This window comes from Cuculus canorus, chromosome 15 (assembly GCF_017976375.1).
Source record: "Cuculus canorus isolate bCucCan1 chromosome 15, bCucCan1.pri, whole genome shotgun sequence".
In the NCBI taxonomy this organism is placed as follows: domain Eukaryota; kingdom Metazoa; phylum Chordata; class Aves; order Cuculiformes; family Cuculidae; genus Cuculus; species Cuculus canorus.
Window position 1 is genome coordinate 14,972,326 of NC_071415.1, and position 15,276 is coordinate 14,987,601.

At 39.4% G+C, this 15,276-nt stretch overlaps 1 protein-coding gene across 1 annotated transcript; it reads right to left on the minus strand.

Moving 5' to 3' along the window:
* Positions 1-159: 159 nt before the first annotated feature.
* LOC128853707 (small integral membrane protein 10-like protein 2A) lies at positions 160-8,167 on the minus strand. The gene is made up of 2 exons (XM_054080463.1): positions 7,907-8,167; positions 160-6,552 (listed from the first exon to the last, which is right to left on the minus strand). Exons 1-2 carry the CDS (start codon positions 8,090-8,092, stop codon positions 6,532-6,534), a joined length of 207 nt encoding a protein of 68 aa, XP_053936438.1. The 5' UTR covers positions 8,093-8,167; the 3' UTR covers positions 160-6,531.
* Positions 8,168-15,276: the final 7,109 nt, after the last annotated feature.

Below are 15,276 nucleotides of genomic sequence, written 5' to 3' on the forward strand. Positions count from 1 at the left end.
ACGCACATCTCAAATTGTGTCTCTGAAAAAGCCACTTGCTGTCTGACTTTATGCTGTCAGAAACAAGATCTCTCTAAGTACATTTGTTCAGTTTATACAGGGGGAAAATTGGACTGAGAAGCACCAAAACCAGCTCTTTTGTTGAGCACAGACAAAAGATGATTTTTTAAAAGATTTTTATTTGTTTTTAAATAGCTCAATAAAACCCGTCTGTCAGTATTCAGAGTTCAGTTGTAAACAGTTACAATACCTTACGGCTGCATATTGATTTTGTACATTAACTATGTACAGTGACAATCCATAAGACAAGTCAAAGTCAGCATATTTATAAACTGAAATGCACTGTACTAAAAAAAGATGCAATAACTGAAAACATTTTAAAGACCGGTGTTTAACTCCCTCTTGTGGTGTGAGCAGCATCACCGTCAGCAGCTTCTGGAAGCTTAGATTATTCAAAAGCCTGTATTCACCTCCTTAGCATAACAGGTTTCAAGTTTACTATGGAAACTCCTCTCACAAGTTAAAAAGTGTTACAATAAATTTCTAAAATACATACAAAGTTGTAAACATATTTCTCTGCAACAAACAAAAAGGGTTTGTTCCAGCCTTCTCCATTCACCATATTGCAAGTAAAAAAAAAAACAAAGCCAAACCACCTTAGGACCAAAGACCAAGGCCACAGACTAAAATTGTTCTGCATGGATCACATCACAGTTCACAGGAAGTATTAGTAAGTGTCAGCATTTAAAACCAGTGTTGGTAGCAGAACCCACTCTCAAGGAAGTTCATAGAACACTCAACTTTAAATGATGAGTCAGGCACTAAGCATTAGATTTAGCCACTTTTAAGAACAAAAGCTCAAATTATATTTAGGTATTTTTGTATTTGAAAATAGGTAAAATTGACTACAAGAAAATTAAACGTTTACAAGTCTGAGTTTTAACCATTTTTGCTATTTTTAAATTTTTTTCTAAAATGTTTTAGCTTTTAAATTGGATATAATCATTAACAAGGAAATAACCATCTACTTGGTCCAAATCTTGTTTCACCAGTTCCAAAACCACCCTTTGATAACTGAGATTTTGGGATGCAATATAGAGTTATTTTCGAAGTACACACCAACACGATTTACTTAGTGCAGGGTGGTAAGGGATAGCATCATGCTAGCACTTCCATACTATTCTTTTCACACTGCCAGCAAATTGATATCTATGTCCTTGTATTTAAGTATGTGAGCTGAAATATTAATATTTTCATAGGGAACAAGTTGTTTACTTGAAAGTTCTATTGACTGCAGCTCTTCCTTGAGGATTAGAGGCTTTGTAGTCAGAGATGTCAAAAGGGGATTCATGACAAGTGTTTTAAAAAAAAAAAAAAATCTTAAAAGTTTTTTTTTCCCCAGTTACTGACTGCATCACAGAAATAACTGTCAGAACACACTTTATTCTATGCATTCTTAGGAAAAAAAAAAGTTTCAAAATATTAACATTCATGTGACTCTTTGAAAAAGTAGTGACTTAAAAACCTGGAGTCTCAAAGCTAGCGTAACTGTTCAAGTTTTGATCTCAAAAGCCCCAAATTTTCGCTGCAATTCCCAGCTGACCAAGGTACTACAGATTTGAGTTAAATATCAGATTTTAATCGAAGCAGCTGTTTTGAAGGGGAAAAGTAGAAATATGTCACATTGACTACCTATTGCTCTGTTTGTTGTACCACTGGTCATGCACCCTAATGATAGACTATGGACACTCGCATCTTCACCTAGTTTCTATCAATTTGTTATGCATAATTAATTTACAAGGGAGTGTTTCTGAAATGTAACAGAACATCAGCATATGCTTATCCTGATAAATGATGGTGAGTGAAGAACAGGAAAATATAGGCAAGACCAGGCCATAGAAAGAAAAGGAACAACTTGACAATAAGATGATACATTAGGAAAGTGTGTAAAGGCTTGCTTCTTCCAAAAATTAAAAAGCGTGTATACCTGTAAGGAGGGGCAAGGGAGGAAAAGAGAAAGAATGCAAACTTTGGCAAAGTTTAAGAAAGTGCAGTCTTTACAGTCCTAAAAAAAAAACCACACCAAAAAGAAACCAATCAACAAATCACCAAACCCCAAACAAACAAAAAAACCAACTCACACTGACAAAGCTAAAGGCTAAGTGTCTACAGATAACACTCTCATGGTGCACGATGATGCACACAGATGATTCCCAAGTTTGCACTAGCTAATATCACACTGAGAAGTATATCACCAACTCTACTGCATTTTGCATTGTAATGTCAGAAAGTAAATAAGTATTTGCATAAGCATTCCAACATCACACTGTGATAAAACACTTTTTAGCTACATGCAGAGCTCTGTGTACACACATTTAAAAGTATATTTTCTTTTTCAAAGCAGTACACCATATAGTAAATTTCCACTCAAGTGTATATTTATGGGAAAGTACTAGGCAATTCTCTAAATACTGAGTATTTTCTTGCTTAACTTGTTTTCTAATGGCAGAAATAGAACTCTGCTATGTAGTGCAGGAAGGATCTGGACACTGATCCACTCTAGAAAGCATGAATTGCTTAGTAGAAACCTGAAATTTTGTTTAGAAATACCTCTTTCCAACACCAACAGAAGAGCAAGATGAGAGAGGAACTGGAAATGAGAAGGCAACTCCTGGTTCAGTATAAAGGTCCCTTACCCCTACAAAAAATGTTATTCTTCTGTACTATAATGATCATCCAAGAGTCTCAGCCCCATGAGCACATTTACTTAGAAAAGCACATCTGATTTACTGAAGCCACGGAACTCCATGCAGACTGGTTCTTAGCTGAGACATCTGTCTTTTGAGATGAGTTAATATCAAAACATTTGTAGGAAGAGAACAGTGGTCTAAACCATACAGTGTCTGATTTACATATAGTTTCAGAGGATTGCCATCTTTCTGGTTCACTGTTTTCTCATAGACAGGAAAAGCCATTTGAGCGTTGGGGCCATCAGTCAAAGAGTTCTATTAGTGCAAGAACAGCACTTTCAATTCATGGCCTCCCCGAGTTTAAAGTGCAGTATATTATGTGACATTTCAACATACCAAATTATCCTTTATTTGAATTTCATAAGGAATGTTCAAGTTAAAAAGTTATCTTTTAGGTTTTAAGCAACAAAATCCAAGGCAAAGTACATAATCTATCTTAAAATGGATTAAATCCACTCACTTAAGATATATTCTTTGTATCTTATGTTCAATATACATATAGTACACAAAATAAAATCCATCATTTCACTTAACTGTATTGTAGATGTATTTAAAGTGATTCTGTAATAAGTGATTAAAGGCCACTCAAAGCAAAGTTTGCTTAAAACAGCACTGTATTAGCTGGACTGCAATACGTAACAGGATTCAAAGTTCCAAGATCTCCTCCTGGATAGGTTTGTCATCAATAAAGAGACAACTCTTGGCATCCCACTGTATACACATTTAAATTCTAATTTACAGATGGCTTCTCTTATGTCTCCTCTGCCCCCCTTTCTTTCCTTTTAAAATCATCAACAGAGTAGGTGCGTTAAAAACTGGATTAATGTCTTTATCCCTTTAGCTACTCCTCTTGCCTATTAACTTGACATCATCTACAAGCTTTTGTCATACATAACTATGGTTCCCTAAATACATGGTTCCCAAACAATGGACAGCAGAGTAGAGAATCTTCCAGGCCAAACTGCTCAGCTGAACAGTTGACGTCTCAACAACTACAGGTACAACTGTGCCAATCACTTCATTATGCAGGAAGTTCAGGCACTCAGTTGTAGATGCAGGATTGTGTTTATGTGCAACTTAAAATAAAGGCAGCTTTTCATACAGAATAGATTATTTCTTTACCTATATATATCTAGTTAGATTAAGATGCAGTTGCACAATGTTTTCTTTAGTAATCAATCCAGCTTAAACAAGCTCCAACCTCTCTCCACCTTCATTCCTCTGCCCTCAGCTCTGCCAAGCATTTTTTGGGTCAAACTGTATCCAGACAACGGCTCAACACCATCACTCAAATAAAGCCACGGACGTTTGGAGGAGTGGCTTTGTTTCTGGTGTTTTGAGGGAGGTCAGATGCACATCGCTTCAGCAATCTTGATCCACTGCAAGGGTGATAATTGCAGCAGTGAAGATGGAGTGAATAGTAGGCATGATTTGACTCAGAGGAAACTGTTGCTTTCAAAATAATTACTTACAATACCTAATCCACTATTATTTTAGTGTTTTTGGTAATTTTGTAACAGGTAGCCATATGTCAAAAGTCTAGAAGTTAAACAGTTAATAAAAGTACACACCAGGGAAAAAGTAATTTTCTGAATTAAAGTAAACGGCTTTTTAGCTCTACTGTCCAGAAGAAATAGCCAACCAATAGAGCTAATAAAACCATAACATATCATTTAATATAAAAACTAGTATAACTTACTTTCAGCACTCAAATAAGGTTAAAAAAATTCTAGTATTTCCCCCACAACACTGATAATCAGCATCTCATCTTCAGATTCAAGGACTTCTCCATACAAGTTTGCTAACATCTGAACAAACACCACACCAGAAACTCTGCTGGCTTTGCAGATGAATTCAGTTCAAGCTAAATGCAACGTCACTTATTCTCTTTCCAAAATGAAGTAGCTAGCTGTCAGAAAGGATAACTGGTGTATGAACCACTGGCATGACTTGGCTCCAAGTTAAAAGTGAGGACAATGTAAAGGGTGAACTGAAAATGCATCCTAATTCACCGCATCAACACCCTCTTCTTTAGGTAAGGCCCTAGAGCGCATTAACCTCACCTACACCAAGTCCCTTGCTGAGAATTCTGGACGCAGAGTTCAAACTTTGACCTACCGCACAATGAGTTTCTCCACCTAGGTGCCCATGGGAGTATATTCCTGCAAATTCTTATTCACAAGCAGCTCTATTGATTCCAACATGCTTGGTCCATTTGCCAAACTCTGTTGTCAGAAGTCTGTCCCAAAGCCAAAGTCAATAGGCCCAGAAATGATTGCTATGCTTCAGTGATAACAATCACTTTTCCAAGGAAAGAAAACATTCTCTTAGAAAATTGTTTATAACGTCTATTGTAGTGCAATAAAGCTCATGAGATATTGTTTAAATTAGGGCAGTACCATCCTTGAAAAGGAACACTGGAGAATTATGCTGTATTGAAGAACACCCTCCCAACAGCTTTCCAATTCAAAGTGTTTTAGAGACTGATAGTGTTAGTTACTGTTGGATTCAGAGCAGGCATTCAATCCTCCAAGGAACAGTTTCATTGGAAATGTTGTAAACAGTAGCCAGAACACTCTGCTAAAACAAACCCTAAAGAAAAGAATTTGTGCTGAACAATCAAAGTGGGTTCTAGTCTACTGTTAATGGCAGACCTGCAGAAGTCCCAAAGAGTTCTAAAACTTAAGTTCTTTGCACTCAGATGCACATATTCCTTATAAAAGTCTCTATTACTCCAACAGCCAGTTTTACTAGCATTTACACAAGTAAAATTTTTATATTAGCAATTTCTCACTAAAACCTGAACTCTAACCTTGCCTCTGTTATTTAGTCAATTAAGTTTCTATTAATGTTAAATCCAGTAATTATTAGTCTTAGTACTTTTTTACCTTCACTACTGCATACCATAGACCTGCTAGTGCAAAAGCTAGCACAGAAATTACTAGCTGCAAGATGTGAAAATTGTTAGTCACATTTTGTATATTTGAAAGCATTTGCCTGTAGCCAGGTGTTTGCTCTGAAGATACAAGGTTTAAATAACAAAGGGGAAAACACAGTTTCTGGCTGTTTAAGAGTCCCACAGCATAGGTGTTCAGTGAGGCAAATGGAACGGAACAGACATCAGGAAATCCATCAAGCTCCAACTCTTTACGAAATGCAAGATGCAATTCATTCTCTTTGCTGCTGATCATTTCTAATTCCAGACGCTGCAGGGTTTTATTATACTCCAAGTTTCCCAGCCAGAAGTGTGCAAAACATACAAAGTGGTCTCCTAGACAGCATGAGCTGAAGTCTCCAGCAAAACTACAAGATTTCTCTAGCCAGCCCATTACTGAAATACTGTTAATGCAGTGAGAAACCCTTGCAAGGCTGTCTTTCCCAGAAGAAGAATGCAGATGAAACAAATCCTTCCAAGGAGCAGCTGCACTCGAGTTTCTCCCTGCTGCTTCACTCAAACTCCAAGGTGTTTCCTTGCCAACAGAAGACAGAGGTGTAGTATTAAAGAGAGAACAATTCCTGGTGTTAAAATAAAATAATTCTTGTAAACTGATCCTATGAGTTTGAGAATTGTTCAACACGGAATGTAAGTGTGTCAGGTGAGCTGCTGCCTTGTGATGATCTTGGCCACGGTCACGCACTTGTTTCTGGTTTAAATCTGCTTTCTTCATAGTCCTGGAGAAGAGGAGCATAGCTTTGCTGTTTCACAACAAGCTGAACTTGAAGAAAAGTGTGATCGACTCTAGTTGCAGCATATGGTGCAAGCAGCACACCAGGTCAAAAGTCAGTGGATCTCAATATGGACCTAAAGAGAAAGAATGCAGAAAATTATTACACTGATAGTAGTTTCTTGGTGACCAGCATATAGGAAAAATAATTTAAAAAAATAATAATCTTTAACATAAAGAAAAAGATTAACCCAGCTACAGGAAGTCACAGTAGTCCAAACAGACAAGTCCCCCTAGAGGCTGCTTCAGCACGTCCAAAGGGCTAGGAAGTATACCCAAATGTAAACTTTCTTCTGCAGTTACAGTTTAATCTGCCACCAACTGTCCTTTGGTAACAGGCATCAAAGCAAGTCAGCAAATGAGCAACTAGAGAGATTCACTGTGTAACAGTACTGTTTCCTATAACCAATAGAAATGCAGAGAGTAACTGATTTGAGGCTTAACATTAAAGGCAAATATTAAAGCAATCTTCCTGTAAACAGAAGCACATGCTGAAATCGGAGGTGGGACCCTGGCAATCAACAATGTATCATGCACAGCTTCCAGAAGGGAACTGGTCAGACTGCCTGCACTAGCAGTTGGAGGGTATCGGTTATATCACAGTCAAATGGCAAGCTGACGTTGTTACCGAGAACTATTACGTACCAACATAGATAACAAGCATTTTTACCCCCAAGGTTACTAAACTATGTGTACAACTGGAAGCATGGCTGAGTTTCAAGCTTCTGAACTGTGGGGCTAGTCCCCAAAATAAGAATACGAGATGCCACATACTGACCACTTCCCATTTCGACTTACCTTTCACAAGTCACAAACTGCAACTAGACTCATCTTTCAGCTCCTGGCCACTAGCCAGATGTCAAAACTTTCATTACAGCTGTGTTTATTATGAGGAGAAAGTGGCGGGTCTTTGGCTAGCGCTTAGCCTGCTGCTGCTGCCAGCTCAGTTAAAAATAAAGCTTTGATTTCGCCACAAAACCAACTGAACTTCAATGCCACTGAAAGCGGGACCTCCTCGCATTGTCAGGTCACAGCTCTTTTGGGGAGCCCCACGTTTTGCACCAACGGCCTCAGGACGGGAGAGACACCAATCGAATCCGAATGATATTTTTCACAGAAAGGGTCATGGGGCCCTGGCAGAGGCTGCCCAGGGAGGGGGTGGAGTCCCCATCCTTTGAGGGGTTCAAAAGACGGGTAGACGAGGTGCTCAGGGACACGGTTTAGTGACAGATAGAATGGTTGGACTCGATGATCTAACAGATCTTTTCCAACCCTGTGACTCTATGATTCTAATTAAAAATACCGCTACGTTTTTCTTCCTACACTCGTCTTTGACTTTAAAAAAGCCCACAACCAGCCGGAGGGGATAAGGACAGGGTGTCCTGGGGCTGTGGAGCCCCGCACGCCGGGCCCGCCCCGCGCCTGGCTCACCTGCAGCCGCACATTGAGCATCATGGAGGCGACAATGTAGAGGTAGGGGAAGTTGATGCGGAGCTTCCAGGCCAGGTCGAAGAAGATGAGGAGAGTCCTGGTCAACCCCTTGCAGAACACCCCGTAGGACCTGGCCGCGGCCGACTGGGAGAGCCTGGCAGCCAGGGCGGACAGAGCCGCCGCCATAAACCCCCGCCCGCGGACCGGGCCCCGCGCCCGGCAACTGCCGCGGGGAGGAGCGCGCGCTGCGTCACGCGACGCGCATGCCTGCGGGGGGGGGGGCGGGCGCGCGCACAGAGAGGGAGGAGCCGGCTAAAGGCGGGAAGGGCGGGGACGCGCACTGCCTGCTGGGAAGAGCCCACTGAGCTTCAACCCGGTCTGACGGGAAGGTTGTCTTCCTGCTGGATCAGGGGCTTCATCTCTATCCAACCTGGCTTTGAGCACCTCCAGGGACGGGGCAGCCACAACTTCTCTGGGCAGCCTGGGCCAGGGCCTCACCACTCTCAGGATAATAATTTTTTTCCTACGATCTCATCTCAATCTCCACTCGTGCAGTTTAAAGCCGTTCCCTCTGGTCCTTCCAACCCAAACTGCTCTGTGATTCTATGACCTCCCGGTACCTGAAGGGGCTACGAGAAAGCTGTGGAGGGACTTTACAAAGGCTTGGAGTGATAGGACTGGGGACAATGGGTATAAACTGGGAGGGGCAGGTTTAGACTGAACATCAGGAGGGGTTTCTTCATGATGAGCCTGGTGACAGGAGCCGTAAATTGTGCATTATCCATAAAGATTATGCAATAACTTCCAGCTCCAGTGTCATAACCTCTGTCACAAAGTTTTCCAAGGACAGACGGTGCTTCTGCAAGCAGGAAAGTAGTGTACACAACAGTGGTGTCACCACTGTGGGGTGTCCCTGTCCTCCCTTCTCTGTCAGCTCAGCACATCTGTTTTGTGAAGACTGGAACATCTTTTTTTTTCCTGCTCATCCAAAGGTTTTAATAACCCTGTTAATACCAGAGGCAGAGGAACAGAGATGTGTCCAGGCCCTACACAGGAATTCCAAGATAATGCAAATTCCTCATTGTCTCCACTCCCTTTGCCGTCACGCATACCGAGACCATCTTCTCAACAGCTAAGCACAAATGGGATTTAGCTGTCACAGGACATTTAGCAGCTTTCCATGATTAAATTGGAATGCAATGTTACACAAAACTTAAATCAGGAAGCTGATTAGCCTCTATATTTATGGGTAGATATCTGCGAGATTCTCATTAGTTCTGCCTCATGTCGCACATTGAAACAGATGTGACACAGTTATCAATTTTAAAATCTTAATTAACCTTAAATTACTTTTTGCACTAAAATGAGCAATATAATTATTAAATTAGGTCATAATAACAAGTTAGCATCAGTATTGATTTTGATCTAATTATTTAATTAAATACTGAGATTGATAAAACAGTCTTTAGCTTTCCAACAAAGACAGTAGCAGAAAATGCAACTGAACACCAACTGAAGAGATTCTCCAGATTTTGTCACATCAAGATTTGGAAATTAGGTAATTACTTTGACAGTGAAACTAAACCTCAAAACCATCCTGCACTTCCTCCTTTGATTTCAGCTCTGTCGTGGCAAAATCGTTTTCAATTTACCTCGAACACTGATTGCTTTCATATGCAGAAGTTCAAAACTATTGGCACGCAATTTGTGGCTGATAGCTGCAGAGATCATTTTCCATCACTTTAAGTGCCATCATCCCATTTTTGCTTCCTAACCCTGATTCATCCTTTCTCTGTTGTGTCAGAGAAGCACACCCTCATTGTTAAAGTCTTTTACTGTTTTGTTTCATTCTACATAAAATTAATTCTCAAGTATTCAAATATTTGTTCCTCTGTTCAAAGGAAAAACTTTGTTAGTCAACATTACTGACTCTTTATGCAAAGATTCTTCTACTTTCCTTCAGGGCTCTTAAGTTACCTTATTTCCAAAAGAATGAAAGATTAGGCCCTTGATGTTCCTACCACTAGACCAATATTATCTAGTTGCATTCCCCTGTTTAATCCTATCTGCCTTCTGCTTAGGATAATCCTGTTTTGGGAAAGTACCTCTCTTCACTCTGGTGCGTGACATAGAGCAATCCTTATGCTTGTGATCAGGTCTCCAGGGCTCTGCATAAGAACTAATAATAACAAAGACAGACCATGAACACAGTATTTAAAAGAGACAGAATTTACAGTTATTTATGCTTACAGTTCTTTCTTTCTTTTGCCTTTTTATACAAATTGCTATGTATGCAAGAATTGCATAAAATGATTGATAAAATGAGTGCCAAATTCCCAGACCATAATATAAACTTGAAAAAGGGGAAAAGTAGAATAATTTAAACAATAAAACACTTTGTTCTCTTCAGTTTCAGTGATCTTCTGTACATCTTTGGACTGAAAATTCGGTTAGAAAAAAAGCCAGACGGTTTCTAACAAAACACTCTTGTGAGTGTTTTCATTCAGACTGCAAGGACACTTGTTATCAGCTAGTGTAGTGCGTCTGCTGACGCTGTGCTTCCCTTCCCCAGCAGTGATGTTCCTTGGCATTCTGGAATCCCAAGCACCCCTCAGACGTTTTATTATCCCTGGGGACAAAAGTGTTCACTTTACTCTTTTGGTTTGTGATGATATTGAGCTTAGAGCCTCCTCTTTCCAAAATCTTTCAGAAAATTAAGTCTACAACACGCTAGATTCTAACAACACTGCTGAGGGACACTGCAGCTTACACATCTGTGTACTTCAGCAATGCCTCACCTCAGGGCATGATGTGATGCTTACAGTTATAAAAAGGCTTATTCCCATATTTCTGCTGAGGGAATTACAGCGATAAAAAAAATGAAGTGACACAGAGAAGTCTCAGGTCCTTATTTATAAATATATAATGATGTCTTTATTCCAGAACACTTACAGCCATATACAGGGATTACTGTATATGATCTCAGTGCCTTCAACAACAGTTCTCACTGTAGTAAGCACTGTCTGTTTCTGCTTGCTAAACCTGAGGGCAGACATCAGTGAAGGCAAAGCCTTATGTGGTTTTTATAACTGAAATTCTTGACAGAAGGAATATTTATGAGAAGCTACCTAAAGAAATATAGGACTTGTTTCTGTTGTAGATGTAAACCAGCTAAGCCATCCACTATGCTAATATCACGAGTGTGATGCGTGTTTTTTACAATGCTTAGTTATTAATGTAGAGATTTATATACTAATATTTTATTTTCTTGCTCTAATCTGTTCTCTCTGATGCAGCAAATGCTGACATTTAAAACTTGTAGTTCCTTTTCTATTGCTGGCTTTGGTTCCTAGAGCAGACTGAGTACTATATTTGAATAGCATATATATCACATGCTAGTACTGTTTTTTTCCCAACACTCAGGAAACTAATCATGCAAAAAAAATCTGCCTGGAATATCTAGAGATTCTGGAGCATTACTTGTGAATTGTATTCTTTTCTAGCAATAATATTATGTCACAGTGTCTCCCCAGCTTAAGTGAAGATGCTCTGGATTTTCCCCACAACAACAGTGTTGCTTTCTTAATTAAATATGTGTGCTCTATTAGATTGATGAAGACGTGTAACTAAAGAATTCCAAGATCATTAAGAAAAAAACTTCAGAATCTCAGGCAACTGCTTTAGGTGTGAATCTCTAATTGCTAGCTGCCATCCAAACAGCTTGAATAAGTACTACAACCCTGATTTAAAAGTGGGGAGGCAGAGGGGCTGAGTGTGTGACAGGCCACAAAGGCAGGTAACACCACAGCTGGTACTGGAGTCCAGGAAGGAATTTCAGATGCCCAGTGCTGTGCATTAGATTTCCATCTAGCAGTTACTGTATCCCAAATACTATGTCATTAATCACCTTACTTTTGCCACCAACTCAAATTAGGATAAAATCGAGCCTTTAGTACAATTTTTAAAGACAATTCTCTTAGCTATTTGAAGATGAAAAAGCATTTGGAACTCCCAGTTTTTCTCCATTAAGAGAAATACCTCTTCAGTTGTTTCGGGTGGGTTTTTTTTGCTTCTGATTTTAATACAAATATTTGAAAAGAGAAGAGTGGAATATGATGAAAACCTTATTCTGCCCTCTGACACTGTGAGTTACAGCTTGGATTCATGTAAAATTGGCTCTGGCACTTCAGTCCAACTCCTAGTTTCAAGTGGCTGTGAATTACAGTTACAGCTTTTTGCCCCTAAAACTGTTTTTTGGGATTTTTTTTTGCTATCAGCGAGGGTAGACGTTAACTTTTGACCTAGATATTGCAGTGTGTTGTTTCCTGAGGGCAAGTGAACAGAACTGGTGTCAGCAGGAAACATCATCTAGGAGTACAAGAACACAGCTATGAATCACTCCTAGGTGTTGTGTTTGTTTCACTGACGTGTTTCCCTATACATGTAATGTGTATACTGGTACTTCTTTACTTCTCTGTGCATTTGTTTATGGCTTTATTAATGAACAAATATGTTAAAGAATACAGTAATAGTTTGGGATGAAAGATACCATAAAGTGCAGATAATTATTGTCTCTGTAATGCTGATAGTCTGTGTCATGGTGAGTAGAACTTTCCAGTATTGCATCAGCGTGATTACCCTGCCACTCCCTATCCACAAAGGAGAATAATCCTCCTCCAGAGCCAGCACATACAAGATACACGCATTCAGACAATATCCGAAACAATTTTAAATAATGATTTCCTCTTCATGTCTAAGAAAAAGACTTTCAACAATTGTAATAGATGAGAGAAGATAAAATGATAGATTCTGGAACAATATTAGGGCTGATCTGAGCCTCAACTTTATGATTCATGATCTTATCAGAATTATGGAAAGATGTTTTATAACTGGTTATTTTTACTGCCATTCATTCTTTTATTTTTACATACTCCTCTGCATGATATATTTGTAACTATTCTATATACAACCCAGCACTGCAGTTGTATCTGATAATCTTTCCATTAAGTTGTTTGGTTTTAACTTCTTGCTCCTTTGCTCTTTCATGCTGCTCTCTAGTTTCTTTTGTCAAACTCATGTTTCAATATGCTCCCTGTGTTGGTCTCTCTTCTCATTCTTAGGGAGAAAAACACACCTGCAAGTAGTGTTATGGGCTTGTAGCACAATGTAAGTTATTAATTACTCTTTAAAATCAAGTAAACTACATAATAGTTAAGCAAAACAGACGCAAGAATAAAATAAGATGCAGCTGATATATAGTAAAGTTTACTATTAGAATAATTAAGACATCATGTATTCCAAGGAGCACACACAAGTAACAATTTGTCTTCCGAGGCAAATAAGGAAAGTTACCTTAAGGGAGATATCAACTAGGATTTCAAATGCAAAACTCTTAAGAGTTCCAAAAGGCTCTTTTTTATCATATTTGAGGAAATAAAGATTTAAAAGTGGGGGGTGAGGGTGTTGTATAATTCTGTTATCATCATCATTTATCCAACTGTACTATTGTTTTTAATGACTAGCAATAAATATTTATCTAAATATTTTCCCATGTTGGCAATTAGATACCCAATTGTGTATCAAACTGACAATTTAAGTATTTTTTGACAATGCAAAACAGTTGATCCCAAAATAATAGCATATCGGAGCACTGCAAAGAACATCCATGAAAAGATAGTTTGTCTCATGACAGGATCATAAAAGCAATTTGCGCTAACGTGTTTTCTCTATTATAGCCTTGATCCTTGTCTTTGTATTCTATTTTATAATAATATTGTAAATTTTGTTGTACCTCTTTTTCATGTATGAATTTCATGACTTCAATCTTTGCATGTTCTGGGTCTCCCCGGGATGATGATGTAAATGAGACAATCTTCATGTCTGCTCTGTTTCTGTGCGGTATCTTGAAGGCCCCAACAGCTGTTGTAGCAGCCAACAACAGCAGGAACACTGAGATACTGCCCACTCCTCCCTTCCGCAGCTCCCAGCTGCTGGGTAGAGAACAGTTGCCAGGTCATTGGCAGCACCAGTCTTGGCTTTAAGAATATTCAGCTTAAATGACAAGTAATTTCAATTTCCATCTGTATCAGGGAACGTGGACATACAAGTGTTGCAGAAATAGCCTTACAGTTGACAGTGATCGTTATGATCTTCCTCACTGATGTGAAATATCTGAAAATTACCTGTGCTCAACAAAAGGAAAATGGAACAGAGTAAATATCATGGAATGCTCTGCTCCCTGATGAGGTTGCATTGTGTGGTATCAATTTAGAAATGTTCTGAATGTAACAGGAGATCAAAACTAGAAACTCATCCGTAACGGCTGCAGTGAATTCATTATCACTTTGCAGAAGCAGCACATGCTTGGGCCTTTTCCCTATTCTTTCTTCAAGGAATGGATGACAATGCAAACAAAGGGAATAGCAATTATGTGCATCAATCCAACCAGAAGATTCTCTGCCAAGAAGAACTATGGCAAGGACTAACTGTAAAAATTTAAAAAAAAAAAAATCCAGGGATCATTGAACCTGCTCTGCTTGACTTTTACTTCAGTACTTCCTGAAAATAACTGGTTTGCTTGGGGAAAAAAGAAACTCAAGGGTCTGTGTAGCCTGACCATCCCTGGGCCATGTGTATGAAGACTGACTGTGAGCTAATTTGGTCTAGAACTTGCCAGCAGAGTCAATTAATGTCATAACAGCACCTCAGGAGAAGGAGTATGGCATGAGAATCCATCGATGAAGGGAAATGTTCCAGCTCCACACTGTGCTGGCACACTGAGTGAGAGGGTGGCTGCCTGGGGATGACGGGCATCTGCCCACAGTGGGACATCAGGAATGCTGCAAGCTGTCCCTGGCAACCCCTCACATTGTGAGAATTTATTGGTAAGTTTTGCTGCAGCAGGTTTGTATGTTTAATTATCTCGTGATATAAATCTGTCTTGTATCAAGAGATAATATGCAGACAATTTCCAGACATGGATAAATAACCTGAAAGAATAAACACTCTCAGAGTTGCAAGAATTTATTGATATGCTTAGCTGTCCTGTAAGGTTGGGCAGTTGTCTTGTAAGACTTGGGCAGCCTGATCTAGTGGGACATGTCCCTGCCCACGGCAGGGGGGTTGGAACTAGGTCATCTTTAAGGTCCCTTCCAACCCAAATTATTCTATGATTCTATGATGTAGCTGGTTTAGGTCAGGAGATAACCTGAAGGAAGTCTCCAGACATGGTTGGATAACCTAAAAAAATAAACGTTCTTTGAGGACTTAAGAGTTCTTTGAAACTAGTCTATCTACCCACTGCTTTTGTAAGCTGGGATGCCCTTTTAGAAGTGCTGAATTGTAAAATAATACTATTACTGCCTTTGCTT

What these genes read in the sequence shown, in the direction of transcription:
- LOC128853707 (XM_054080463.1), bottom strand. Translation starts at nt 8,092, where the DNA reads ATGGCGGCGGCTCTGTCCGCCCTGGCTGCCAGGCTCTCCCAGTCGGCC. An exon ending in TGCTCAATGTGCGGCTGCAG is followed by an intron (nt 6,553 to 7,906) that starts GTGAGCCAGGCG and finishes CTTTCTCTTTAG; the next exon opens with GTCCATATTGAGATCCACTG.